Source organism: Battus philenor, unplaced genomic scaffold, assembly GCF_028537555.1.
Source record: "Battus philenor isolate CCGP_79_NKW_IND1 unplaced genomic scaffold, ilBatPhil1.0.hap1 SCAF_7, whole genome shotgun sequence".
Taxonomy (NCBI): domain Eukaryota; kingdom Metazoa; phylum Arthropoda; class Insecta; order Lepidoptera; family Papilionidae; genus Battus; species Battus philenor.
Window position 1 is genome coordinate 2624227 of NW_027181737.1, and position 18185 is coordinate 2642411.

The window sequence follows — 18185 nt, forward strand, 5'->3', positions numbered from 1 at the left end:
GAAATTATTGATGTTTTATGTCAACAAAATTTTAAATGCCGTCAAAGTAATAACGTTTAATTAAAATGTTATTTATTTTAAACATAAACAACCATTTAATTTTTGTACTTTGGTACATGTAGTTTCTTTATTATTATTTTTGCCTTACGGATCTGGCTATAAATATGTACTCTTTGTTACTGTCGATTCACTGTTTTTGATACGTGTCTTCTACCTAGCTCGTTATATAGATACCAGACATGGAGTTACACATCGGGTAAAAGAAAAAATTAAGCCAACACAGAGATCATCCATGGAGAAAAGTATATTCAAAATCAAGAAGATTTCTGTGATAAAAACCCTATACTGTGATAATTAAGGAGAGGATGAGAGGTGATGCAAGCAAGAAAATAAGAATAAATGACAATGTAAGATTTTGTAATGTATGATAGAAAATGAATGAATGATAATATGAAGATTGATAGAAGTTAATGGTAATAAAAAAATGTAAAAAAATTATTAAAGATAAAATAGTCCTATTCCCAAAAATAAGATAAGATATGAGAGAGGTCTCAAATAACGGGAACCATTAAAAAAATTACACTTATGATTATGTTAATGTGGAATAAAAACAAGCCATTATAATAATAATAACTGTCGATTTAAGTGACGAACTCTTGTACCGAAATAATATAGATAAACATATCACCAATGGAAATACTAGATATCTAAACAAATCAACTTATAAACAATTCGTTATTGTCAATAGACCACTTTTCATCACACGAAAAAACATTTTGCAATTTTAACTACGCGTGAATACCGCAGTAACTGCAGTAAGAACAAAGATCTTTTGATTAACAGTTGATCAATTGAAGCTATTTAGGATTTTGATTTGTAAATTTTACTACGTGACCACATTGCCATCTATATACTCGACAGCCAAATTAGATCAAACTAAATGACCATCCGAAACCATCTTTATTACTGCCGTCTATTTCTATTATGCACTTATAAAGGACGTTCCGGTTGAGGGCAATTGCTAAAGTAGGTAATTGGAGATACGACTGTGTCGCCATTACGTGGCGAACTACCTTTGCATGTCTGATATTGTGTTTAGTTTTGTCATTAATCTTCTGCCCAGAATGTGACAATCTATGTTAACAGACATGTAATAGATACGTCAAATACAAATAAATTTGTAACGCCTAGATTTTGTTTAAAAAAATATGTAAAAAAATTGTCACTACATTCTGACTGTACGCACATATAAAGTTCCACAACGTATCACAGACCTTCCTTTTCTTAGCATTAAATCCATATTTAAAGGTATATGATAGATCGAATGTGTGGAATTTGATTTGTCGAATCAATTACAGGATTAAAAATAAAACAATTAAAATAATTAACTATTTAACTACTGGTTACCTGTTCTGAGCACATCAGCATTTCAAGACGTTGGTAGCTTACTACTTATAATGTTAAAATAATTGAGAATTCAAAAGTGTGTGTAAATGCCTACTTGAGTAAAGATATTTTGTATTTATATTTGACCAGAGTTCCATAATGCTGTGTATTAGGATTTATAATTTTACTATGCCTATTCAGTTGCTTCAGTAGTCGTGATTAAAAGTTTAGATAAGCATAATCCAATCCGAGACGAAAACATTTTATAATCAGTATAAAATTTTATCGTAATTTGTCGTATGTGACATTGATAGATTAGCTGCAAATTGTATTGTTAGAACTATCCTAGTAATAACCATTCTATCTATATTAAATACCAACTTTTCGATATTTTTATAATTCGATGCGATTTAAACAACACATCGTGTGAAAACAGGTCTACAATACGAGTAAATACAATTTATGTTAAATATCATACTCAGATGAAGATAGGTCTTGTGCCAAATATAACAAGTCTTATTGACGTATCAATTAAATGTCAAACGTTTTTGTCATTATGGCTCATTATAAAATGGTCATTAGAATGTTTATTGAAGACCAGTACGTGTTAAGCATCGTTGCACTTTGGAGGCGTCAGTGTGAATAGCTTCGTGTGAAAAGTTATAAAATTTAAAAAATCCCGTCTAACAAGTGAACCGTGCAAAGATATGTTTAACTTTTAGAAATACATATAGAATTATTGTTTATCCCATTTTTAGATGTGATAAGTGCAAATTATATTTTAGATGAAATAGTTATTGAGGTGATTGAATTTATCCGAAACAAGTTTTTAGAACCAACATGTACCATCTACCTATATATTTTTAAGTCCATAAGCTCGACTAAAAATTAATATCAAAATATCGGTGTAAAATTAGCTTATTTTTGCTACATTTACTTCGAAATTGATTATTTTACCTGACTCTCACTTGGATCTAACGTGTTAATTAAAGTGTTCGTAGATTTTCATGTTTTTATTATAATATATTTTCTTTATTTGTATTAAATTGTACATAAAAATGTTGTGATAGCTAAACATGTACATTATTGTACTACGATAACATTTACAAGTAGCAAATGTAGTGTCAATATCACAATTGTTATCTAAATAATAAAAACTCCTTGAAAACACTAATAGTATATATAAATAAGTGCACAATGATCCAGCCGATATATCACAAAAGCCAATAATCAACATTCTATGTTTTATCATTATCTACGGCTAATTGATATCATACAAACATATCGGGTAAACAAATAATACAAGCAATTACTGTGTTAGCTACAGACGTGCTTTGTGTTATTATCATAGCAGTCATCGTTCGTGTATTAGAAGAAATGGAAATAACATTGATGTAAATTGAAAAAAATAGTTAAAATGGCTGACAAAAATGAAAAATTAAAGAAGAACAAAGAAGAAAAACCTTTGAAAGATGATGATAAAGATAAAAACGTAAAGAAAACTTTCAAACAGAAAATATGTCATATCAAAGACAATATCACAGTTGAACCTTTATTGGCAGGTTTAATTATACCAAGTGTAATATCAAGGTTTGCAATGAGCAATTTCAATTTGGACAAAGCATGTAGAGTGAATTTTGATTTTGGAGACGAAATTTGTGAAGCCCTGATTAAAAGAACGCCAGGTAACTATTCAGCATATGAAAGAGAGGTACAGAAATTGATTTCTTCTATAGATATATGGAGAAGCTTTATTCACACAGCATTACCGTGTATAATTATAATGTTTTTGGGTGCATGGAGCGATAGAACGGGCAAAAGAAAAATTTGCATATTGCTACCAATTTTCGGTGAATTCGTAACTTCTATTAGTAATTTGATCAACGTTTACTTTTTCTACGAAATTCCTGTCCAAGCAACTGTGTTTATGGAAACGATCTTTCCTTCCATCGCTGGAGGTTGGGTGACCATGTTCCTCGGAGTTTTCAGTTACATCAGTGATATTACATCTGAAGAATCTCGGACATTTAGAGTTGGTTTAGTGAGTGTCTCCATGACCGCTGGTCTACCAATTGGGATTGGGTTAAGTGGGATACTTTTACAAAAAATGGGTTATTATGGAATTTTCTCTATGACCGCTGTAATGTTCACTACTGTTCTAATATATGGATGCATCTGTTTGAAAGAACCCGACGATTGGCTGCGAGACAAAGGCTGTCCCGTGGTAAGTGGAAAATTTTGATCTATTCTTTTTTTTAATTTCAAACGTTATTCGCATAACTAACTTGTCAAAAATAATAAATAGTGAATGTTTTAAATATGTGATTGAAGTCGATATCTGTATATAAAAATAAAATCATAAATTAAAAATGTAATATTGAATTACATTGTCCACAGCATTTTGTAACAATGCATATGAGAAGTTATGAATATAGGAAATTTATAACAATTGTCTATATTAAAACTAAAAGAAGTTACTAAGAAATTGTTTAACATTTTATTCTAACATTGTGAAAATGAAATCATTGTTCATTGTGCGGACCGTCAAATAATCTTAATATCAATTAATTTTATTAATATAAAGGTTATCGTGGATTAGCTTGCGATATAGTAATCAGATAATATTACAATTATAATATATGATATTTATACTCACTGCGTGAAATGATATTTTATCTTCAATAAAAAATTACTAACTAACAATTTATTATATTTATTACAATAAATACTAGAATCGTGCTAATAGGTTTCTCTATAAATATCCTTTGTTACATTTAGTATCTATTAAACATTATACGTATGTTATATACTTAAGTGAAAAGGTCGCGCTGTAACTTGAAACAAACTTAAGCAATTTCATTCAACTTTAATTATACGTGCCGAATCACAAGCAGAAGTTTAGAATGTTGTCACCAGTGCTAAATCTTAATCTACTATTTCTGAAGTTTAACAAAATTTATTTTCTAGTATAAACCTGATATCTAGTATGAACTTAATATCGACAACATGTTATACAATTTAAGTTTAACATATCTGCCAGATCTCGTTGTATAAGCTGGACTAGGTTGAACGCTAGTTTAACTTGAGAAAAAATAAGAATATTATAACTTACTCTCTTGAAATTAAACTAAAACTAAACTTAAAAAAACCAAAATGAAAATTTGTGTTATCGTTAGAGAAGAGTTGTGTGTAAACTAATAATATTCCTTATGTCTTATTTAAGGCACTCGGAATATTAAATCAATATTACAATTTATCTGAATTGTTATTTAACATAACGGAATATTGTATGTTAATATGTATTTATGCATAAAATCGATATTATAATACGAAGCGAACGTTGTTGTGCATAATATTGAGCAATGAAGTTATGATATCCATTAACAATTGGCCAAATGTAATTTTACGTACTTTGCCTGTGTTTTCGTATATGCATTTGATTTAAGCATTTATTTGTTTTTCGTTTATATGTTCGTTATATTGTTTCCGAATTTTGCTTTGCAACTATCGTACTATTTATTGTCAATTTCGTGGTTGAATAGCATGTTTGTTATTTATTTATAGAATCTTCTAGAAAACTACATCCCATATCATACATACATGTTAAAACATACGTGGCATACAGTTAAAGAAAAATCAAAATCGAATCTAAAAAATGAAAATATATTTTAATATAGTTTCCAGTTTTGGTGAGGTCTCTCACATCGGCTTTTTTAAAATAAAATTTTATTATACAATCATTAAATAATTACAATCATTTATTTGTTTTTTTTTTATGTATACCAATAACGATGCAGAAATTCTGAACAGGGAACCTCTAATAATTAAGTATATTTAAAGATCGCTCAGTCTAAATCAGTTTAAAATCTTTTGTTTCTATTAGGCATGACATGTGATCTTTGAATAGAACTAAACCGATTTTATTTTTAATTTTCGAAAACGTAAATTACGTACAGAAATGTTTTTAAAAAATTTAGCATGAAATCAACACGTCACATAAGTGATGGTTCTATAAACCTCGTTCCGGAAGTACGTATTGTATAGTATTAAAAGTTGATGGAAATTTAATAGTCTGTATCGTAATTTTTCACTTCCTGTGGCATGAACACGTACAATGTAAGCAAAGAATTGAGTTTAAATATAATGAATACTCCATAGGACGGCAGGCGTAGCGTACAACCACTCACTAGATCAGAGTTCCCCAAACTTTTTTGTGTCGTAGACCCCTTGCCATGTTTTTCCGTGTTGGGTAGACCCCCTACTTACCTGATATTGATTTCCTGTAAATTTCTAACTGTAGTGAAGTTTAGTATTAAAAACTTAAAGTAAAAACACATGTTAATTTATACATTTATTAACTGAATTTAAATTGAAACTATTCAAAATAAAATTTTGTATCTGTTATGTAAAATATACGTAACATAAAATAAACTATAAATAAAATAACATAAGAATTAATTTTTTTTCTTCATAGGTACTTTTATAAATAATGTAAATGTTTTGATATTATAAGATAGTATGATGTAAGTAGGTAAGGTACTATCAGTATGTGTGTTGAGATCCACTATCGTGGACCCCCATTTTCATTTCATGGACCCCCAAATTTTTTTTCGCTGACGTAGACCCCTTGCAGGTTGTCATAAACCCCTAAGGGTTGTTATAGACCACTTTGGGAATCACGGCACTAGATAAACATACTACCTTGTTAAAGTCATCGGAAGATGTTGGATTTTTGCTAGAAAATTCTAGAGGACGGGCAGCAGCGACCATTCCACATCATTATACCATACTGCGATCGCCAACCCGCCAAGGGTGGCGATTATGGGATATCCCCTTAGATATCTTTGGAGGAGTTCTTGACGTTACAGTGGGCGTCTATAGGACTACAACTTTTTTTTTGAAAATAGCAAATGTCAAGTTTCTTGTCACTTCGTTTGAAGTACGCTTGCAGTTTCTTTTCGAATAAAATGAAGGATTCATAATTCATAAGCAGTTGTAAGTTACGCCTACTTATACTACTAGTTTATAAGTTTTTTTTTTTAATGCAGTTAGGATAACATTTGTAATAACAATGAAAAATATTTTTTACCGTCTTTAATATATCAACTATTTTAGTTTATGGTTTTTGTTTTTATATAGCGAGAACTATAATCAATTGATTTGTATTTCGAATGTTTGTTATTTGAGCGAAACATAATAGCAATGATATGAATTTTTTTTTACCCAAAGTGCAGTCGTACAACAGTAAATCAATTCTAAAAACTACTTATTACTTTTATTATATTTATTATTACTTTGAAAATAGAAAAACTGATTAATCGGATATTTTTTGGCAGCAATATTGTTGGTGTTTCCTTGTATTTCGTTGTTAAAGCTATGAAATGTTATAGAAATTATTTGGTTTAAAAATAAACATTGTACAAAACTACATACAAACTTGTTGTAGCCTACAGATGAACTACCAATTTATTTAAACTTGAATAAATCGCTATTTTTAAGTACTAGATTACTATATATTTACTATATACTAAATATGAATTACTTTGTCATGAGGTTTTCTTCACTAAAATATCTGGATGACAATAAACATCTATAGGTACAATAAACTTTAGGTTATCCTATAGGATTGAGGTGAAAGTTTTTTTTGTATTTGCCTATTTATATATATTTGCAAATACTTTCCCTTTTGCTATAATAGAAATGAGACACATCAGGAAAATAGAATCAATTCAAAAATCATGTAACACTACTAAGTAACGTTGTTTTCTATTACAGGTAGACCGTTCTGGAACTCCTCGAGTATCTTTCTTAAATTTCTCACACCTAATCGACACTGTTGGGGTAGCAACTCGTCGGCGACCGTTCAACAGACGGGTTAAAGTGCTGCTGACGCTATTCAGTGTCTTCATACTGTTTGGACCTTCAATGGGTAAGTAGCTGTCTCGTATATACATTAAAATTTATCTTTATTACTATTAGACGGGCCCTAACTTGAGCATATGTTTTTTAAATATTTTCGTAATACTCCGTATAAAGTTTTAATAAAAAAAAATTAATGGCGCAGAAATTTAAAAATTTTAACAGGTACTAGCTATACCCGCGACTTTGTCTGTGTGAAATTTCACAATTTACTTAAATTTCTATGTCACCTATAATTCGAAACGTCATAATTGATTTGCTGTTTTCGTTTCAATTCAAATCAGCGTCAACTGTCACGGCAATATATGAAATTCGTTGGAATGACAGTGTCGCCATCTGTCAAAATTGGTCACACTAACTTAGAAACCTTTGTGAGCTTATACACAACAACTTAACTAAATGTTGTCAGATGATCAAATGCATAGTTTACGATTGTATAAAGGACATACAGACAATCATTCATTTATATATATATAGATTGATAATCGAAGCTGCGCATTTGACAGTTCTCTACGAGTATCAACTTCGCGCATTTGACAGCTAATTTATAATTAAGTTCAACAGCTGTGTCTGTTAATACATATCGATCACAAAATAAATAATTTATTTCAAATATAATTTACAACATTCAAACATTTTTAAATCAATTTACATTTTTTAACTTTTTGCTATTGGAATGCAATAATAAGGCATTAATAACAAATAAGCCAATCGAGTCAAGCAATACAAGACAGATATAAATTTAAATTAGCGAAGGCGTTCACTTAGTTTTAACAAAATGCGTTGAAAAAGACGGTGGAGGGGTCACCCATGCAGGATTTCCACACGATAAAAAATTAAGCATATATAAATACATGTAAAATTTATTTTCCTTTTTTTGTAAAACAGATATCTTTAAGGCAAAACATCACTTACAATTATCTATGTTACCATCTCAATATTTTTTCACCTTTCTGTGATTCTAAATATTTTCAATTATTTCAGCGGAACATTCGGTCTTCTATCTGTTTGTTAGAAATCGTCTTAATTGGGATATGGTCCAATTCAGTGTCTACACATGTTATTCTTTTATACTGCACGCAATTGGTAAGTGTTTCCTTACATAACATAACAATTAGATTAAATACACTTAATAAAGATAACTTGAAATTTACTAATTTTTTGTGTTGAATAGTTTAGATGTCTTGTTTCTATGGCGAACAATCAATGTTTAAAAAATACTGTAGTTAACTGAAAAATGTGATTTTTAAATTTTGTATACGTTATGAGTACGAAAACAAGGCAAAAAATAATTAAAAAAAATGTTCCATATAAAATCCATGGCAGAATGATATGACCGTAATTTAAAGGGATTCTAGGGATTAGGCCTTCACCGATGAAACAGTAGTTTATATTGCCCAAGCCAAGGCTCTCCCGGGAGTGATCGACTTTCACAGCCTTAAAACAGGTGTGGCGACTCTCTCACCCACTTTGAACATTTATAAAACTAAACGTTCTTGACGTACTTCACGCTACTTGTTGATACGACTCGCATTGGATATATCGAGCAATTTGATTTTATTCTTGATTTATGTAATATACATGTCAACATCTGTTATTCTAGTTTCATAGCACTAAAGCAGAAGATATCTCGTAGCTGGTGTTAGGCTAGGCGTTCTCTGCGCTCCGCCGCCTTACACCCATGTCTCAATCTGCAAATTCCATTTGATCAGCAGTGAGATCTATCAAAAAATATATTAAGTATTCACTCAGATTCATAATTTAGAACATTGTAAAGAAAGCGATGAACAGAGTCGGTGAACATACTGACAGTATTAGACCGCTAATTAGCAAATTTGAGTACAATGTTAGAAAGTGGGGGTGAAACACGGATATTCTACGAGGAGGGTAAAACAAATTACCGTGATATATAATAATTGCACTACAATCTGTTTTTCTTCTTAGAATCTTATGTACAAACATTTCATTTTGAATTTATTTTAATTTTTATATATTTAACATGTCACCACACCAGCCTTAGAACATCTACTTCTTAACATAAGCTACCTCTGTAGATTTCCAACAAGACCTGTCATAATTTTCGCTAATTTGCGAATTCACGATATTCTAAAAGAACAACATAGACAACTGATTTGGAACGTGGATTTATATCTGGCATTACAATGTTTGTCGTTTCAACTTATAAATGCCTACTGTTACAAGCCTCCCATTAAGATATCTATAGGTGATATAAAATACACCACGCTTGGCAAGTGACTTGGCGCATATACACATTGGATACGCATTGGATGCTGAATCCTCTGGAAACTTCTATGTAAGCAGCGGCAATCCTGTATAATTAATGTACAAAGTGTGAATTATATGACGTTGTATCGAACCAGGGACCTACGATCGGAAGTCTCAATCCTCTACCGCTGAGCTACCACTGCTCGATTTTTTCCTTAAGAAGTTTAGACGGGATCATTTCCATTTTGTCTTTTTATTTTGTTACATTATAATTTTTATTTCCGATTATACAAAGTTCAAATGTTGTTTTGATATAAATATAAATGCGAGGTATATAAGTATATATAATTCATCATCTTCATAATCATTTCAACCGTAAGATACTGTTGAATATAAGCCTCCCTAGATTTCCAATAAGAACTTTTGCAAGATACCAGCTTCGATGGTTTTCCGAAGACTTTAAAACGGTGATTTGTTAACACGAGTACCGTCCAAATCTGCCTTTATTGGTTTCCAGAAGCTCATTTGTTGTCTGCTCAAAAAGTTATTTAATTAATTAAATTACAGATACATATGAAACCATAGTATGATGTATGTACATGAGAAATATCCGGTGTTTTTTTTTTCAGGTACAATGTTTACCATAACTATTCTTAGCAAGCGATTGCAGGTTGACGATTCATTTCTGTGCCTTGTATCGATGGGCAGTAAGCTGGTTGGTTCTGTATGGACTTCGTTCGTTCAAACAAACACAGAGTTGTATTTAAGTGAGTCTATTTACATATAAATACATTTAAAAAACTTTTAAGTTAAACGGTTTTTTGATACCCATATAGGTTATAGAAAAATATGTACCTAGTCCGCTATATTGGAACGGCGTCCATCTTGAATTTTAAATTTTGACATAATCATCGTGTTTTACTAGTGTAGCCCTTTCATTTGATACCCATATTTAGGGGGTTAAGGAAAAATACGTAATCGGCCATTTTGTATCGGCGGCCATCTTAGATTTATAATATTATTGATTATATTATATTGTATTGTCATCTAAATTCAATGTGTGTACCAAATTTCTGATCAATCTGACAACGGGAAGGTGTTTAAATTTCAATTTCTAATTTTGATCCAAATAAATTCCGTACGGGTCGAACTAAATAAAACCGTTTAATAAAATGAATTTCTACCTTCATCACGCAAAAATTTGTGAACTTTAATAACTGCATTCAACTTTTTTTTGTATATATTTTAAGATATTGTAAAAATTTTCAAGTGAAAAAATAATTGAAAATTCAAGATTCAAGAAAGATCTGCCTCATAAATATCTAATAAGAGTGTATTTAATGACCCAGTTTTTAAGGCATCTCTACTCCACTACCATGTGCCAGCAGGGATCTTTTTATATTGATAATTTATTCACATATTCTTTTATCTTACATCCTTTTTAATGTCTACCAATTGTTTTCATTTTTCTACTTCACATTGACTTTCATTCCTTCCCATTCTTTTCCATACATACACTATCGCCATATCTTCTGAATTTTAAATTTACCTTTTATATTAATTTTATTACTTCATTCATATTCATACATCGGACAGCATTCCACGTTTTCAGAGGAACTTAAGGAGGTTATTTGTCCTCCTTGTAGATGGAAGTGCTACAGTGCTTTGTGGTCTCTACTCAATAACCTAAGTCCCCAGATGCCCACTGTTTTGCGCACTATATAAACTGCACACTGCCAATTTAACCAATTCATTAAATACAATTACAATCATAATATATAATGACTATTTTATGAGAGTTTGATTTGGACTTCAGCATGCGCTGTATATTGATATTTTGGTTTTAACAGCTGCATCATCTAAACATATAACTGTCTTAAAGACATATAGAATTTTGCCTCGTTTTTGTAATAATTCAATCTTATAGCCTCTAGGCATTAACATCGAAATAGGAGCATCGATTGGGAATATTTGAAATTAAATATTTTTTACTTTTAAATGTCACTGTTTGTTAAAAAACATTTTAAATAATAACAATTACTTCAAGTACAATGACTATCCTGACTTCACTGCTCCATAAAATAAACACTAAAATTACATATAAACATATTCAACAGAATAAATAATTCAATGCATATTTTGTTGACTCAACCTAGTGAATAAAACAAAACAAAATAATCACAATTAACCATTTATTATAATCAACGACATCAGTTAAGTCATAGAATGACCACTACTAGAAATAGATCTCCTCTACAGATTTCCATGAAGATCGATTAGAAGTATACTGCATTCAGAGTTATGACAACCATAACAATTTTTACTCCTGGGTGAATGTCTTTTGCTTGCTTCGTGATCTCCACTGCAAAACATTAAGGCTCCAGCGGGTATTAATTTTGCGTACTAAGTGGCAGTGAACCGCCACTTCAAATTGAAAATTTCAACTTTATATTATATCGTTATAATATAATACAAAAATATTTATTTACATTCTTTTTCAGTACCTATTGCTGAGATACTAAACGGTACAACAATAACATCTCTACGTTCAATAATATCTAAAATCGTCGATAAACAAGAAATCGGTAAGTTTTACCACAGTTTTGTGTTTATAATTATGTATATACTGTATTTATTATAAATATATATGAATACATGTATGCCATATATATGTGTTTGTATATACGTATGTTTTGCGTAAATATACATGATACATATTACGGTTGCCTGAAAGAAATTGTTTCGTGTGATAAGACCGCCCATTGTACTTCTCTCTTTATTATTATGCAACTATATAGTATATATTTCCATTTACAATAAAGAGTTTTAAATAAATGAATAAATAGCTGTTCGTTATATATCGGACATAACATAATATTGAAGCAGTATAATCGTAAATGATAATTGGTTTGGTTTTTTAATTTATATTTATTGTATTTTTTTTATGGCCCCGGCTATTGGGGGCCTCTCGTACCCCTAACTTTTTGGGATCAGCGACTTTATTATTCAATAATTTTTTTTTCAGTATTTTCTTTATTTATCACTCTCTTTCACGCGTCACAATATTTTTTATTCTTTACTTTTCTCCTTCACAATATCTTTCGTTTTGCTCTTTTATACCTTCTTTCTTCCGTCATCTTCTTACTTTAAGGTGGCTAGCTACATTTTATTTATTTTTATTCTTTAATTTTATCTTAGATTTATTTTATCTTTATTTACACATTTATTTTACTTTCTTAATTCTTTATTACACATTTCTTTATCTATTTCTTATTATTAGTTAACAATTTATTTTGTGCAGAGTTATTCATTCTATTTTAGCGGTAATTAACGGAAAGTATCTTCACTTTAAAAGATTTGGAACCTAGGAATGAAAAAAATGATATCAGATCAAAATGATAAGTACATAAAAGACACTGATTTAAACAATAATACATAAATATGTAAATAAAATACACATACATGTTTAGGAATAATTTTAAATTTATGTACTATATAGATGATTGGCTATAGGTATAAAAGTAACTTCGTTGTAAAAAAGAACTGCTGGATATGTCTTCTTCATAGGTTTTTAATAAAACTGATTGAAAGCCGCCTGAATCTAGCGTTTTCCGATATCCTAAACAGGGTCATCTTTGATAGGACGAACCATAGTGTTAAAAACTGAACACTGTTATGGCGTTGTGAAAAATAAACAAGACATTAGTAATTAAAAAAAATAAGTTACGAAATAATTTTAGACGCTAAAGTAAATTAGGTTAGTAAACACGATGCCATACAGAATCGTGTGTAAAAAAATTTTTGGGATTTATTTTAGATTATTTTAAAAACAAAGGTACGAAGTTAATTTCTATGGTGTATAGATTCAATAAAAAATAGACCATCTGTCTACTTGGGTTTCCACTCTTGAACCACATGGGTAATTTCATTTCAAGATAGATAAAATTTATTAATTATTTTTTCTTTTTTTTTTAAATTCTTGCCGGCCAAGTTTTGGTTGAGTCAGTTTTGGTTGAGTACATAAGAATCTTTTTTACAGTTGCTTTTTAACATCGTAATACGATCATCACAGACTATAATTGTTATCATTTTTTTATTTACATGCACAGTCATTAATACTAAGCAAAACGAACTAGATTAATTATTTCAGACTTTCTATGAATCATCATAATTAAAGCCGAAAGGCACTGTGGATTTAGTGCCTTTGTGATTATACTACATATTATCATATTAAGGATAAACACTTAATACCAGATAACGTTTTTACTATCACATCACATAGTACAGGCAAAATAAAATGTTGTTTACTAATCTGAGTTACAATTTGAATATAGATAAATATATAGTTAAAGAAAAACTATCCACTAACACAAAAAGTGATAAAAATGAGGTAACAATAAAAGTAATAGAACTAATAGAAGACAACAATCTTATTTTTTTTAATTGTAAAAAAGTTTTATGTCAAAAGTTTACGATACGACTTGAGACTACTGGCAGGTAATGTTATAATACAAATATATTATCAGAAATAAAAATTGTGTCAGTACGAGAAACAAAAATTAGTCTAATAAAAATTACGACAAGCTTAAAACAATACTAATGTCTATAACTATATATTGAAATTATGTAATAAAGCAATATGTCAATAATTATACTTATAAACACATTTAAAAACTTTTAGGTTAAACGGTTTTTTGATACCCATATTGTGGTGGTTGTGAAAAAATATGTACCTAGTCCGCCATATTAGAACGGCGTCCATCTTGAATTTTAATTTTGACATAATCATCGTGTTTTACTAGTGTAGCCCTTTCATTTGATACCCATATTGAGGGGGTTAAGAAAAAATATGTAATCCGTCATTTTGTATCGTCGGCCATCTTAGGTATATAATGTTATTGATTTTATTATATTGTATTATTATCTAAATTAAATGTGTGTACCAAATTTCAGATCAATCTGACAACGGGAAGGTGCTTAAATTTCAATTTCTAATTTTGACCCAAATAAACAAATTCCGTACGAGTCGAACTAAATAAAACCGTTTAAAAATATGGATGATATTGAAAAAATAGAAAAAAAATACTATATAGTGAATAGGACATTAAAATACTATGTCACGTAAAGAATAGTTTCAAGTCTGTATTGATTGGTGCATTTTACGAGAATCACCTGTCGTCGACCCGTTTTATTTAACCCCGAATGTTATTTCCAAATATAAAAAAATAATTGTTCCATTTTCAAAATCATTAAATTTCACCTTTGTTGCAGCCAAAATGAACTCATTATTTTCTCTGACGGAGACACTTGCATCTCTCGTATTCCATCCATTCTACTCTTGGGTATACATGAAGACGCTCCACGTATTTCCTGGGGCGGTGTTCCTCATTAGTGCATCTCTCATTGTTCCCGCCGCCTTTATACTCACGTAAGTGCATTAATATACCGCAAAACTTAACGATCTCTCTGTAACGTGATAAACAAAAGAACATATATATCCTTAATTATTTTTAAATATTTACTTAAAACTTTATATTTTTTTAAAACAATATAATTACGAATACAAAACTTTAGATGCCTGGGGTAGTTGAAACACAAAAAATAAGATCGCTAAGTCACTATGAGTATGGATACTATGATTAAATGTGGACCTCATATACCAATGAAGTTTGATTTTGATTAAAACAGATAAAAATAAAGATAAAACTCATTTATTTAACATTTGAATTTTTAACAGAACTTATTGATCTGCAACTTATTTTTTTATCTATTTATTTTTGTCTCTACTTTGTTTCGCAAGGTGTTATAGTTGTGTAGAAGAAGCAGGAAGAAACTCCACAACAGCACATATTTTAATAGTTCAAAAACACAGATACATTTTATCAGATATAGCCTAAATGAAATCAAAATAATGAAGCGACATCACTGCCAAGAGTTATTGTCTTTTAAATATTCGTTTATGGTATATTAAGCCTTTTCCGTCAATTTACTTTTGCGAAACTTTATTAAAAATCGGATTCCGTTTATTACAAATAAATTACAAACTTTTTACAGTCGAAACTTTGATACAGCCAATTTTTCACAGCGTCTTCTAAATACACTACGGAGATGCTCTATTTTTATTTTTTTAATTTATTTTGATTATTGTGTATGTCAGAAGGTGCGTTATAAAACAGAAAACACTCGCAAATGGTCGCACATTACGGGAGAACCACACCGTTTCACACAATCTATACTGAATGTGATACTCACTACTCAGTGGTTTTTAATATTCCTTGGAACATCTACTGCGATAGTAATGAAACTACTTGTACACAAAATCCATCATCTTGCTATGTTTTATTGTTAAAACCATCTATGCCAATACTACATTTTACTTTGTATGAACCATATGTTTTAAGAAAAGAGATATGAAATATATAAATATACAATTATTTTTCAGGTTCTTCTTCATTGAACATAGAAAAGAATTAAAGAATGCGAGAAAAACTGCACTGGAAGCCGAAGAGAAGAAAGATGAAGAAAATTCTAAAGTACACAAAAACTATTTACCGGAAACATTGAAGGGAATAGAAATAGAGAATGAGATAGGGAAATTATAAACTCGTATATTTTCTCAAATATTTTAACACTAAGTTAGTTGTAGAACTTCTTGATAGATATTTTATTTAAGTGGGATCATTGTTTTGTTAAGTACTCGATAATAAATGATAATTCAATAAGTAAACAATCATAAGATTTATCGAATAATTTAATCAATTTCAAGTGTAAATTTTACGGAAGCGTTTATGTATATTGCTTATAATTACGATAATAAGTGCGGTGACTTTCTCGCCCGCTTACTACAGAACAGGAGAGGCCAAGCTCCTTTATAGTAGGAGCCATTTTCGAAAATTTGTAAATTTACGCTAGCTGCAATTAACAAAGTATTATAAAGACAGAAGTAAAGGTAAAAAAAAATCAGAGAAATATAAGTCATGTATTTCATTTAACATGATATGTCCTCAAAATTATTCGTAATAATACAAAAATGGAAAGTGAACTCGGGTAAATATAATAAGAGCCACAAATAGTTTTTTACTGAGCCATTTTTGGCCCGCGAGCCGCAGTTTGAGCACCTCTGATATAGAACGTTCAATATTGGACGTAACTCTTTCACGCACGACACTCGAAGATAGTCGATCTACTTGGAAATAACAATCCGTTCGATTTTCCTTTAGATCTGTGCAAGTCATCATCTGGATCAATCCAGGAATGCTTACAGTCCATAATTTTATGTATTGATTGTAGTCATTGTTACTGTTACTGTTGGATATAAGTAATTAAATTGAAATATATTTATGAAAATTTAATAAAACATGTTATAAAACAGCAATTGAACTAATTTTCATCACATCAACTATTGTTAGGTAAACTTATTACAAGTGATAAAATCTTTATATCGTGTTTAATCTAGGCAGGCCCCTTACTAGATTGACCGAGGACATAATGAAAGTCGCAGGCAGTCATTGTAGCGATTTTAGGGGAGGCCTATACCTTGCAGTGGGCTACCATATGCTGAAAATAAGAATGTACAATCTGTCGTGATATTCTTTACTATTTTTTAAATATAAAAGTGTAAAACAGATTGCACTTACGTTAAATTATTTCGTATTGTATAAATAATTTTATAAAACAAATAAAAATTTATAAAAAAGTTCGGATAAAATTGCAAAGAAACTTTTTTTGAAAAAGACCATTGACGTTTAAATTTATATTTAAAAAATATATTACTTATTTACATACAGCACCCGGCGATGATTATTGCACATCGACCTTTGGAAAGAGACAATCGGCTAATATCGGCGTCGTAGAGCACTATCTTTGTCCCACACTACCATGTGACGTTTTGTGAGTCGTTGTATTTCGTGCGACAGAGATAACACTAAAGACAAACTTGACAAATAAATAATCTATAAATTTTAACAATTATACAGTTTCAAGTCTTCAATGATATTTTATGATATTTTTTCCTGAAAGAATTCTTTTACTAGCTGTCAGCAAAGGAAAGTTAGATTGAAAGAGATTTATCAAAATAAAATAACATATAGAAATGTAAATGTATTTTAAATAAACAATATTATTTATAATTAAGTTTTAAGCGATACTAGTATTTAAAAACTTTAGATATTTATAAATAAATAGATAAAAAAGTCTTTTTATTTTAATCGATTCTTGCAATATGCTTGATTTAATTAATGTTGACTTAGAATCATTTATATTAATCTTGTACAGTCGTTAAAAAATTCTAGGTAAAACGAGAATCAGATTAAGCACCTCTGTAATTGCGTACTTCAACAATGTCAAAAGTCTTAAAAGACTTTCTAAAACTGAACAATAATTTGAATTTTAAAACTAAATTTTATTACAGCAATAGACTTTATTGTACAGCTAAGCAACATTATATATTTAAAATAGAAAAAAGTGAAAATATTAGAAATATTATTTATTAATAACATTATATCATACTATGATTTCGTTAAACTGTATCAAAGAATAAGTACCTTTTATTGTAAAAAATTACTCAATATAAAGTCCGTACAACCCAAGGATTTCTTGTTCATTCCCCTCTCTCAGGTTCGCGGGGACGATATTTTCTCAAACATTTCTTCACT

The 18185-nt window shown here is 29.8% G+C and overlaps 1 protein-coding gene across 1 annotated transcript; it reads left to right on the forward strand.

Moving 5' to 3' along the window:
* Positions 1–2446: 2446 nt before the first annotated feature.
* LOC137930935 (probable peptidoglycan muropeptide transporter SLC46) lies at positions 2447–16434 on the forward strand. The gene is made up of 7 exons (XM_068774302.1): positions 2447–3610; positions 7162–7315; positions 8290–8391; positions 10161–10298; positions 12033–12116; positions 14803–14959; positions 15974–16434. Exons 1-7 carry the CDS (start codon positions 2804–2806, stop codon positions 16131–16133), a joined length of 1602 nt encoding a protein of 533 aa, XP_068630403.1. The 5' UTR covers positions 2447–2803; the 3' UTR covers positions 16134–16434.
* The last annotated feature ends 1751 nt before the right edge of the window (positions 16435–18185 follow it).